This window comes from Siniperca chuatsi, linkage group LG9, assembly GCF_020085105.1.
Source record: "Siniperca chuatsi isolate FFG_IHB_CAS linkage group LG9, ASM2008510v1, whole genome shotgun sequence".
Classification (NCBI taxonomy): Eukaryota; Metazoa; Chordata; class Actinopteri; order Centrarchiformes; family Sinipercidae; genus Siniperca; species Siniperca chuatsi.
In genome coordinates, this window is record NC_058050.1 from 656,649 (window position 1) to 669,426 (window position 12,778).

At 47.4% G+C, this 12,778-nt stretch overlaps 1 protein-coding gene across 1 annotated transcript; it reads left to right on the forward strand.

The window, feature by feature from the left end:
- The first annotated feature begins 116 nt into the window (after positions 1-116).
- syt11b (synaptotagmin XIb) lies at positions 117-12,755 on the forward strand. The gene is made up of 4 exons (XM_044206785.1): positions 117-591; positions 5,810-6,747; positions 7,780-7,900; positions 9,027-12,755. Exons 1-4 carry the CDS (start codon positions 558-560, stop codon positions 9,335-9,337), a joined length of 1,404 nt encoding a protein of 467 aa, XP_044062720.1. The 5' UTR covers positions 117-557; the 3' UTR covers positions 9,338-12,755.
- Positions 12,756-12,778: the final 23 nt, after the last annotated feature.

Consider the following 12,778-nt stretch of genomic DNA (forward strand, 5'->3'; position numbering starts at 1 on the left):
TAATAAAAAAGTTTAATAAAGTTAAAAAAAATGTACGAAAATAAAGTTGTAATTTTACAATAATAAGTTGTTTTTTTTAAGTATAATATCACGTGATCAAGTCGTAATTTTACAAGAAACTGATTCGAAGTATTTTGAGACTAAAGCTGTAATTTTGCAGCAGACTAGGACCGGAGTTGGACCGGAGTTGGACCGGAAAGCTGAGCGCAGTAACGGAGCGACAGCCTCGAGCACGGAGTGCGTCATCTTTTCATAAACGATCTTTGTCCAGTCTCATCGCGAGCTCCTCCGCGCAGCCTCCCTGCATCCTAGCGCGAGCATCATTCACTGCGCACCGAGCACCGACAGAGACACCGACCCACCGAGCGGACGACGGCTCCGTTAGCGGACATATGAAGTCTCTCTCTCCCGGACCAGCGGCTTGTTTTCGGTGATTTCTCTCCTCGTCGCTTCTCTATGGATGTGAAATAAAAGCGGGCGGTAGTTAGTCGGTGTCCTCTCCATCTCTCTGCACTTCTCCCGCTCCGTCAGGACCGCATCCTGCCCAGATCCACAAAATGGCGGACATCATCGAGCTGGGACCCGCCTACGGTGAGAGCCAGGCCCTTTCTGCTTCATCTGTCTGCCGTTTAGCGTCGAAATAACTCCGTTAAAATACCCCGAGTCTCATTTTAATCAGGATATTGTGATGTTTTACCGTCAGTTTAACGGGTGCGTTGGACCAACACGTCCTGTGGCGTCTTAATTGGTTGTCTACACCCGGTTAATGAAGCGTTATCACGCCGACACCCGTTATTTTGCTTTAAATTATTATCTAGAAACAGCTAGCTGTCACTCACAGTCGTTACTGACTCGACTAAATTAAAAAAGGTGATTATTTTGCACCAGAAAAGGTTGGAATCGATGGATAAAAATCATAAAATATCAACCCTTTTAAAAAAAAAATCATTTTATTAACAAGCAAACACAGGATGGTTAAATGAAATAAAATGGCTGTTCAGGTTGAAGTGGAGCTTCTCCCGCTCAACGCTGCGATAAGCGCGAGCTAATAAAAACAACATCGTCCCGACAGACGCGCGAACTGGGCGTTCTCGTGCTCCTACGCACCGTCTGCCTCTCGTGGGCCTGCGTGTGCGTGCGCGTGCCAGTCGGGGTGGGTATCGGGTGACGTCATGTCTGTACCCTGCGTTGTTTTCTGGGGGACGCAGAAACCCGACGCACCTGCAGACAGTACTGTTCAATATCTCCGTTTCCCCGTGAAGAGTCGATAAACTGCACGAGCCACAGAAACGCAAGACTAATTATGATTCATCAGAAACTTCCAACATTAATAAAAAAAAACAGGGAGAAGCTGCTAAATCCTCACCTTGGAGAATAAATCAGATAATAAATAAAGTTTAGATGGTTTTGCTTTAAAAAAATAAACAATTAATCAATGATTTCAGTCGTAGTCGTCTGGACGCTGTTTTCAGAATCAAGACGTTTCGGCTCCCATCCGGAAGTCATTCTCAAATGTGAAAAAATGGGACGGGAACTCAGAAATTTAAGCTACTCTGTGTTACATAAGCCCCGCCCTCAGGAAGGAGTCTACCTGAGTATCTGTTGATTAGCTAGTTTCACCTGAAACTGACCTAATAGTTTCCATGATGGCCCAGTAATCAGTAATCAGGCCTGTTGTTTTCTGGCTGCACCTCCCTCATCACTGTTAAGTACCTGATTAGTTTACTGGGCCATCATGGAAACTATTAGGTCAGTTTCAGGTGAAACTAGCTAATCAACAGATACTCAGGTAGACTCCTTCCTGAGGGCGGGGCTTATGTAACACAGAGTAGCTTAAATTTCTGAGGTCCCGGTCCATTTTTTCACAATTGCGAATGACTTCCGGATGGGAGCCGAAACGTCTTGATTCTGAAAACAGCGTCCGGACGACCACGACTGAAACCTTTTCTACGATGGACCAGTCCTGGACGAATGAGGGACGACACCGTCTTAATTAATCAATAACCAAAACAGCTGCGGATTCAGATTGTTTCAGCTGTAATTATAAAAATCAATGTTCCAATATAGACGCATGCTGTCACATGACAGAGATAAAACTATTTCAGATCTGTGATCGTTTAAATAAAGATGAGTCCGTCCCACGGGACAAGATGTCTGCGGGCCTCAGCTTGGACTCCGGACGGTCTTCACTGTTTTCGGACATTTCGTCGACTAAATAATTAACCGATAAAGCATCAAATATACAAGGGGGAGGGAAAGTACAACACCACTGTAAGTCAGTCAGTCACATGACAACTGTTTATTAGTCATTAATATTTATTGTGTATCTGAGCAGTTAATCTTTATGCAGGCGCACAACGGGGAGGGGAGTCGCTCAGGTACGGCTACAAACTAAAAGCTTTCGAGAGTATTTACGATGGATTATATTCATGTAATATTTATTATTATATAAACAGTTAAAGTGCATTTATTTGGACTGTGTCAGATTTGACAGCTCGTCACAGGAACAAGCCGCGTTGCCGAGGACCGTTTGAAGATGTAGAAGTGCAGCGGTCGTTCTTGAACATGTGACAGGCACCTGCTGCACGCTGGTCCCCGAGCGTCTGATCTGAGGTCAGATCTGAGGCGTCAGAAGATCAACCTGCAGCAGTTCTGATAAACAGATTGATCGTAACTCATTTGTTTTGACGTCACCTCGGGGGTTCTCAGACCGAGCGATTGATCGATCGGTTGTTATTTTATCAGCAGCCTTCAGTTAAATAATGGAGGCGAACACACCAGCTGCTGCAGTGGGTGAAATGAGGGCTATTAATAGAAATATGGAGCGAATCAGACGACATCGTGCTGCGAAGTGAAACACATGACAGACAGCTCTGACATGCAGGTACATGAGGACAGTAAGGTGCCATTGAGTTTTAGTGCTAATGAAGCATTTGTTTGAATAAGCGGTCCAGTTCAGTCCAGTCCAGCTCCCGGGACCTGACCTGCGGTCGGTTTAACGTTGACTACATCTCTCAGCACTCTTCCTCACCTGTTGGACGTGACGGAGCTCAGCTTTAATTCCACTTTATCAGGTTTTCACCTTCCTTTGCTCTCCACATGACTCGCGTTCAGACTGAGGAGGGAATAAAAAAAACGCAGCGACTGACGCTCGTTTCATCAGCGATTAACCGTCGCAGTCAGTTCGGGAGGTGGAGCCAGTGCAGACAGCACGCAGACGGTGCAAAGAACAAAACACGACTCTATTTACCTGCTGTGAAGGGAGACAACACAACTGAGGGCGGCTGAGTTCAGGTAAATGTCCAACACGGGGGCCGGTGGGGCCGACCACATGGGGGGCCGGTGGGGCCGACCGCGGGGCACGTGGTACAACGACGAGCTGACGCCGAACAACAGGAAGACACGGACTAAATACACTCAGGTAGGGGAGACAACGAGACACAGGTGGAACCAATAAGGGCACGCAAACTAATCCCAAGCAGGAAGTAAAGCCGCACAAGACACACGAGGGAGAACTCTTACCAAAATAAAACAGGAAACAACAACACAGACACAAAACCACGACATTAATACGCCCATTATTTATTTGATTAACCGTTTGGCGGATACAGAAAGGAAATGTCCCAACAGTCCAAAACTCAAAGATTTTCAGTTTACTGACATAAAACAGAGAGAAACTACGTAATATTTGGCTTATTAGCTTTAACGTGACAGAAACGATTCATAGATTATCAACTTTTCATCATAGATGAATCTTTTTGGTTGAAAACATGGTGGAAAAGGTTTGTTTGGTCTCTTTTTTCCCCCCCCGAAGTGCTGGGTTCACTAAAATAATGTGTTTCAGTGCAGCGCTGGATTCCTATTGGCTCTTATCCAGCCAATAGAAAGAGAGGGCACGCGATGCGATGAGTTATTGTTGTTGCTGCAGATCGGCTCGTCTCTCTGCCACAGCGAGTTTAACCTGAATGTAACTCAGCTCAGCGCGCGTGTGTGTGTGTGTGTGTGTGTGTGTGTGTGTGTGTGTGTTGCTAGGCAGCGAGCTCAGCTGCTTTCAGCTCTTTCCAAAACATGACATCATCCGATGGAGCCGACAACAACAGGAAGGAGGGTTTTAGGAGTCCAGGAGTTTGGTTGGGATTATTGGAGCTAAAAGTAAACGAGTTTTCTCTTACAGTGTAATCAGTGATCTTATAATTAACTGGTAATGGAGTCAGCAGGAAAATCATTCCGGTTGTTTAATAGATGTGATTAATGTGGGCCGAGTTACTGCTGGGGTCGTCGTCGCAGCAGTATTGTCGTCAGGGCTGCGACTAACGCTTGTTTCCGTTATTCATTAATCTGTCTGAAAACAGTGAAAGTGAACGTTGTGTCTTTGCTTAAGCGGCTGTTCGAGGGTTCGCACGTGGTTCAGAAAGACCGCGCTGGCCCGAGTGTTGACACTGGGCGTCTGACACTCGAGGACCAGACAGCTACGTGTCATTCGTAACTTCAGATGTTGTTTTTAAAGGCAGAGCAAGTGTTGCATTATGGGTTGTTTGTTTGCAGCCTTAACGAGAGTCGAGGCGGAGCCGTGCTTCTCTGGAGATCCAGCCGGGAGAAAGGTGTTGTGGGTAACCGTAGGCCAGCCTACACGCATCAGAGCGTCAAGCACGTCGATTCAGCTCCTGTGGGGAGGCGGGTTTGACCCCGTACATGTTCGCCCCCTCCAGAAGAACAACTGACCCTGAGAGTCCGGTTCTGTAACGCTGTTTGCTGCCTGGCGTCTGTGCTGTCGCAGGAAGCGATGCTGACTGGAGAGGCAGCGGCGAAACAGCTGTTCCTTCTGCTCTCCACAATACTCCTCTGTGCACAGCAAACAAAGACCTCCACAAGCTCCTGCTGCTCCTCCTGCCCCCCGCTCCCCCTCCCCCTCCTCCTCCCAGCAGGGAGCCGTCCAGTTAAACACCTCTGATGTTTCTAATGAGACCTCAGGAGGGTCGACGTGGTGACATCACTGTGTTTTTAAATGATGTTGCTGTTTATAAACTATGATGTCACCGTGTGTCCTGACATCACTTTTCAAAAAAAGGATGATGTCATCACCACTGACTCAGATCTCTCCAGCCCTCCACAGGACTGTGGTGAATGCTGTCTAGTTGCATTATGGGAAATGTAGGATCCAGTGTTTCTAATCTCTCACATCGTCACAGCATATCTATATATATCTATATATATCTATATATCTATCTATCTCTATATATATATCTATCTATATCTATATCTATATATATATCTATATCTATATCTATATATATATATAAATATATAAAACTAGAGAAAAGGTCAGGACTTATTAACTGATGAGTTTTTTCTGTCCCTGGTCAGCATGATGATGTCAGCATGTGTGGGGACAAGGTCACCTGATGATGTCAGAATGATGTCGGCACATTTTTGCGATGGCGTCGCTGTAAGAAGAGAAAACATGTTTCTAGGGCTGCAGCTGATATTTGTTTGTTTTCATCAACAGTTAATGGACGAATTGTTTCCAAATGGCTGCCGGGTTAAAGTGTGTCGCTCCTCAGACTCACCGCCTCGAACGAGCGCTAGCAGCCACGACGTCATCGTTAGCAGCACGGGAGCGTTTAAAAAAACTACTGCAACATTAACATTAACAACTACCGTGAAATAAATCTGAGACTTTTTTAGCATTTTTGCCTAAAAAACATCGATTATCAGAATTATTGCTGGCACATTTTATGTCAATCAACCAATAAATAAACTGTTGGTAGTTTCAGGTCTAACGTGTCCTCCTTCTGTGTCTCTGTCTCAGCCATGTCTCCGGTCCTGGCGGGCTTCCTGGGAGCTGGTGTTCTGGTTTTGGTCGTAGTGGTTCTGGTTCTGCTCTGGTCTTTCTGTCAGCGCCGTTACCTGCGCATCTCTGGACGCTACAAGCTGCATGGCGACCGTTACTGCGACGCCGAAGACCCCCCCTACAAGTTCATCCACATGTTGAAGGGCATCAGCATTTACCCAGAATCCCTCAGCAGCAGCAAGAGGATCGTACGCAGCATCCGGCGCGTGGACCGCTCTGACCGCGAGGGAGAGCGAGGCGGCCCCGCCGCCGCCACAGCGAGGGGCATGGTGCTGGTGGACGCCGAGAACAACATCCTCGACGTCCCGGGGCAGCTGCAGATGAGTCACCTGGTTCCCCCCGCCGGGTCGGGCCCCGCCCACGGCCAGGCCCGGGTGGAGCGGGCTCTGCCGGTCCGCGCCGACTACTGCTGCTTGGACAGCAGCTCGGCCAGCAGCAGCCAGACCAGCAGCAAGACGGCGTCCCCCTTCACCCCCGCGTCCTCGGAGCCCGAGCCGGAGCCCAGCCTGGGCGCCATCAGCCTCACCGTCGACTACAACTTCCCCAAGAAGGCCCTGGTGGTGACCATCGTCGGGGCCCGGGGCCTACCCGCCATGGACGAGCAGGCGGGCAGCTCGGACCCGTACGTGAAGATGACCATCCTGCCGGAGAAGAAGCACCGCGTCAAGACCCGCGTGCTGAGGAAGACCCTGGACCCGCTGTTCGACGAGACCTTCACCTTCTACGGCGTGGCCTACAGCTCGCTGCCCGAGCTCACCCTGCACTTCCTGGTCCTCAGCTTCGACCGCTTCGCCCGAGATGATGTCATCGGGGAGGCCGTGGTGCCGCTGAAGGGCGTGGACCCGAGCACGGGCCGAGTCCACCTGAGCCAGCAGATCACCAAGAGGAACATGCAGGTGAGTGACGGCAGCTGTGGTAGAGACGTTAAAGGATAATTCTGTATATTATTGATGATCGTCTAACATAAGAAAAGGCAGCGCCGGCTCCAGTGCAGCTGCATCAGACTGTGGTTGTGCTTCCAGGTGTGGATGTGATCGGGGCTGACGCGCTGACCACCTTTATGTCTCCGAGGCGGTTTTTCAGTCTGAGCAACAGACAAAAACTCCACGAAGAGCCAGAACAGAGAGCATTTCATCGTGTCAGCACAGATCCTCCCGACAGTGTCTCTCCTCTGTGTGTCTGTTGTTGTTGTTGCTGCTGCTTGTGACTGACTGCTGCTGTCAGCGCTGCGTGTCACCATGGCAACAGGCCGGCTGACCTCAGACCTCGTGTCAGTGACAGCCTCCCCGTTGTTGTGTCTTTATCAGGTTAGAGGGGACGTGTCCCGCCGAGGGCTCACTCTGACACAAGTCACAGTTACAGATCAGCATCGTCTGTGTGACATCGGAGGGTTCAAAATGTTAAGAAATCATTTCTGTTAGGAGGAAACAGTCGTCATGACAACAGACACACAGAGAGTGGGCGGGGCAAAGCGTGGCTGGTGCGAATCACTGCACTGTGCAGCTCTACGATGAAATAAGAAATAATGGAAAATAATAGAAAATCAATATGTGGCGGTCAGTGTTGATATTGTGAAGCTCAGCCTGAAACATCTGCAGCAGTAAAATGCAACACACACATGAATGCAGCAGGAATATGAATCCAGAAACATCAGATATAATAAAACACTGACAGGAAGCGTTTTACTGCACAGGGACGACTCTCACTGTCACACTTTAAGGAACTTTAGCTGATTATACTTTTACTTTTACTGCAGTGAGGTTTGACTGCAGGACTTTTGCTTGTAACAGAGTATTTTCACAGAGTGGCGTCAGTACTTTTACTGCAGTAACGGGTCTGAGCACCGCTGTTGTTTCGTGTCACTTTGAGGAGACGGCATCGCAGCATCGTGTGTGTGACAGACTGACCGAACGTCTCTGTGTTTTCAGTGTGAGAGTCGTGGAGAGCTGCTGGCGTCTCTGTCCTACCAGCCGGTGTCTCACCGTCTCAGCGTGGTCGTCCTGAAAGCTCGACACCTCCCCAAGATGGACATCACCGGCCTGTCAGCAAGTGAGTACGCCCAGCTGGTGAAATATTCACAGTAGCTGTCTGTGTGTTCTCCAGACTTAACTTTATTGTCCCCGAGGGGAAATTTGTCTCACAGGGTCCAAAATTTACTTTTTGTCTCATCTGCCAAACCTAGTTTTTACCGGCCATAAAACTGCATCATGCATCATTTAGTATGCAAACTCATCTTTAGCAACAATTGTGAATAAATAACATCAGATGTACAACTTTTATTCTGAACGTTTTCAATAAAAAACACTGTGAATGAATTACGTTGACGCACTTTAACTCGTGCTGTTCGTCCGCCTCATCAGCAGACAGGTCTGCGTCTCAACACCAGAGCAGCGGGTCACAGATTTGGGGGTTTTATGGCCAGGAAGCTACACAGTAGCACAGGGCCATATGATACCAAATTCAACATCACTTTAAAGAGTAACTACACACCCAAACTCTGCAGCTCCCTCCATCCCAGCACATTCAAAAGATGCAGCAGAGGACAGCCGCTGCAGGGGGCGTGGCCTCGTGGCTACGTGGTGTGTGACGCGGGAGGTAAGGAGACACCGACCGGGGTGACAGACTGACCCCAGATCAGTGTAGCAGGGCAGCCGCTGTCAGCCTCTCCGTGTCCTCGCTGCTCCGAAGCTCCTTCGTGGCTCGTGTAAAGGTGTCTGTGCACCTGTGTTGGAGCTGAGCTAACAACATATCCCAGCCCTACTTCAAACTTAACCCACTGTTTTTTATTATTTTGCAACAATTAGTCGATTCACTGAGTAATCGATCAAGTATCTTGCTAATTAAATCATCGTTTCAGACATTTTTTAAGCAAAAATGCCAAAACTTGCTGGTTTTCGCTTCTCAGTTGGGAGGATTTGATGCTTTTCCTTTTCAGACATGATGGTAAACTTTTCATCGGACAAAACATTTGAAGACATTTTCACTGTCGGACATTTTGTAGACAAATCGATGAATCGATTCGTTGAGAAAAGAGTCGTTTGTTATATTTTATACCGTGACGTTAGTTTTTCTGTCGTTCTTTTTTTTTGTTTTTTATTGTGTAAATGATTTTTAACGCTGGTTTTGAGAAGTCCTTCACAGATCGACGTTATTGTTTTCCTCATTTGCTCCTCAGACCCCTACGTGAAGGTGAACGTCTTCTACGGCCGGAAGCGCATCGCCAAGAAGAAGACCCACGTGAAGAAGTGCACGCTGAACCCGGTCTTCAACGAGTCCTTCATCTACGACATCCCGCCCGAGCTGCTACCTGAGATCTCCGTGGAGTTCCTGGTGGTCGACTTCGACCGGACCACCAAGAACGAGGTGCTGGGCCGCCTGCTGCTCGGCCTCCACAGCCCCGCCCCCTCCGGAGCCTCCCACTGGAGGGAGGTCTGCGAAAACCCCCGCCGGCAGATCTCCAAATGGCACAACCTGAGCGAGTACTGAGGGACGACCACCAGAAACCAGCTGACACCACCGACCGGCTGGGACTCCACCAGTGAAACCACTGGGAAATAAAGACTCAGTGTACAGCACACACACACACACACACATACACACACACACACACACACACACACAACATACACACACACACTGTTGTGATCATAGTTAAACACTCTCTCTCTCTCTCTGTCTCTATTATCTCTCTCTACCACCACTACATTCGCAAGTCTAAGAAAAACCCTGCAGTTCTTTATTACAGCGAACAAACAAAAGAAAAGGAGCTGTTTTTAAAAAGAGAAACCATGAAATCCATTTCTAAGACTGTTCTCGTGTCTCCTGGCTGCCCGTGTGTGTAGACGGGGAAGAAATGCTCGAATATGATTTAAAAAGAAAAAGATTCCCCCCCTTGCTGTTGTCGTCATGCAGTTCATCGCATGTCTGTCCGAAGAGAAAAACAAAACGACTCCGAATGAAGAGTCGTGAACTGCTGACATCACACTGACTGACAGGAAGGCATTTCAGAAAAACAAGTGATGAAAATTTAAATACTCACTAACACTGCTTATACCTAAACGCTGAATATATCCAAGTATAATTACTCTTCAGTAGGACCAAATAAGAAACTGCTGCAAACCGCCCACGTCTCGACCCTGATACTCGACCACAAGATGAAATATTGTCCATTTTTTGGGGCTAATGGTTGTTTTAGTCAGCAGCATGCTCCCTGCCTGCAGTGTGACGGCTCCACTCCTCTTCAAGAAGAGTAAACATCATTTCCACTCATCGCTCCTGCAGCAGAACGTACGACTGCGCCTCGATCCTGCAGGACGTTTCTTCCAACGCCCTCGTTTTAGTGTGGATGTGGATTTAAAAACTGGTCTCCTGACTGAAGACTACTGTAGATGCTAGCAAATCAGCTTTCTGCTCAGGAAGACGAGCAGACCGAGAGACGATGTAAAATACTTGTTTGTAACACGAATGATATTTAATTTACAAAATTCTCAAGATCCTCTGAAGGAAGCAGGAAGCAGCTGTGGTGGCTGATGGTTGTTTTAAGCCTGTGATCTTGAGATGAACTGATTTGTCTTCATCCTGACTTCATTATCTCACTATCTGCTCTGAGCGGCAGCAGGTCTTCGTGGATCCTTCAGTCCTACGAACTAGTTTCAAACAGTGATTCACTAAACCAGGTTGCACCGTTAAAACTGAACAAACGTCTCGGCGAGTAAAGACTTTAGTAAATCTGTTGCTAGGAAACATCTGTAGCGCCGTCCAATCAGGAGCAGTCAGCTACGTAAACAGGAAGTGACTGCAGCATCAGGAGCTAGCATAACTTCCAAACATCACAGCTTCAGAGGCTGAAAGAGAAATCTGTAAATGTTAGTTTTATTTCTGTCTGCAGACACGCAGAAGTCTGTGTTTCAGAGTCAGCAGCATTCATACAGTTTAGAATGAGAGGAAATATCTGACTATGCTAAGCTAACTGACGTTATTTACTCATTTAGTCAAGTGTTATCAGCATAACGTTTCATAGTTTGAGGTGTGTTGTGTTATTTCAGTGAAATGTAATTTAAAATCACCAGACTGACGTCATTATTAAACAGCGTTTATCAGGTTTCAGGTCGACCGTACTCCGTATTAACTGTTTTACTCTTCCCTCTGAACGGCTCAGATGTTAGCATGCTAACGTTAGCTGTGTCAGCTGGTTCAGTTAGCGAACAACAGCTCCACCTGCAGTTAGTGGCTGTAAACATTTAGTTACAACTGATCTGCACGTGAGAACTAGTTAGTGAGCTGCGACCTGGTTTAAAGTAGTGACGATGAAGCTGCTCTTAGTGACAGCGACGACAGAGCGAGGGAAAGCCTGAACTGATGAACGGCTGCTGACAGACTGCTGGAGGTAAAACTGGTGTCATACAGGAAACATCATCGACATTCGGCCTTTTAATCTGCGCTCCGTGTGTGAAACATCAGTCATGGCCGAGTACTGGCCCCATTCAAAGTCCACATCCAGTCGAGGTGGAAACTCTTCAGTCACTGTGTAGTTTGTCCATTTTCATCATTCAGACGGCGACACAGACACTCAGCGCTGATTCTGTCTGTGCTTCAGTATCGTCAGTTCGTACTGAACGCCTCTGAATCAGCCGTCAGTAGCTCCCTGCAGCTGTGTCGGTATCTGTTCGTGTCAGCTGCTAAATGACAAGAAATGACAGAAGTAGAGAAATGCCAAAGAAATGTTTTGAAACAGTGTCTCCACCCTGTAGTTTGTCCACCAGAGAGACATGTTTATTTTTACCCTGTAAGATGTCCTGCTCAGCACGTCCTGGTCTGGTGAAGCCCGTGGAACGGTGCGGTTCAGGTCGGGTGAAGGTCGCGGTTACGGTTAATAAAAAGGTGGACAGGACGCGAGCGGAACGAAAGTCAGACACGATGCACAGCTTTACTGTCCACCTCTCTGAGGAAAGGACGCACTGGTTGCTGTGTTGGACTGGGATACATTTAGGTCTCAGATGCTGTCTCAGCGAGGATGACAGGTGGACAGGCACCAGGTGTGATTGCAGATTGAGCGTACTGTGTCCTCCTGAACGTTTATATCTACAGAGAACCTGATCAGCATTTGTTCCAGCTTTGAGACAACAGTCTTGATCTCAAGATGTTCCAATGAAACCAAACGTGGGTACTGTGTGGAACCTGGAGATAATGAGATAATGAAGTCGGGTCGACAAACATCAGTAACCACAGCTTCCCTTTGCTTCCTTTCTTTCTCTCTGTCTCATTTTGTGCATTTCGATTCTCTTCTCGGCCAGATTTGTCCTCTAACTTGCACTGGTTTGTAAAAGATTTCCCCCTGTGAACATTTCCCTGCAGAAATGATTTGATCCGCCAGCTGGTGGCGCTGTTACAGCTGTTTTGAATTGATTTGAGTGTGTTCATAAAGCCCAGTGGATATTTGTCAAAGTGAAGTTGAAATTAGTTTGAATATTTAGTTTGAGTGATGGGAGACTGTTCTCCACAGTCAGTACTCTCTGTTCTCCAACCTTTAGTCTCAAAAGCACATTTTAGTCCCAGTTTAAAGTTAATCCACCTTAAATCTGCTCATCGGCGAGGCCGACATTTCAGAGATTAATAACTCGTGTAAAACTAAATTTCACTTAGAGTCATAGAGCTGTAAAGACGTGCTGAGCCACAGACAGCGTTTATCATCAACAGAAAATCTGATAAATCGTCTGAAGCTGTAGACGGACGGACTGACTGTAGATTTGTACAGATATGAAGATGTTTGCTGGTTTCCTTCCTGTCTGATGTCCTCGGAGCTTTAGTGTGTTTGAGCGCCCCCTGCTGTAGACCTGGATGCTAACCTCTGTGTTAGGTTTGTTAACACTAATTGGACGTGCAAATAAAAAACAAGTTAGCCATGGATGCCTGGTGTGACGCCTCGTT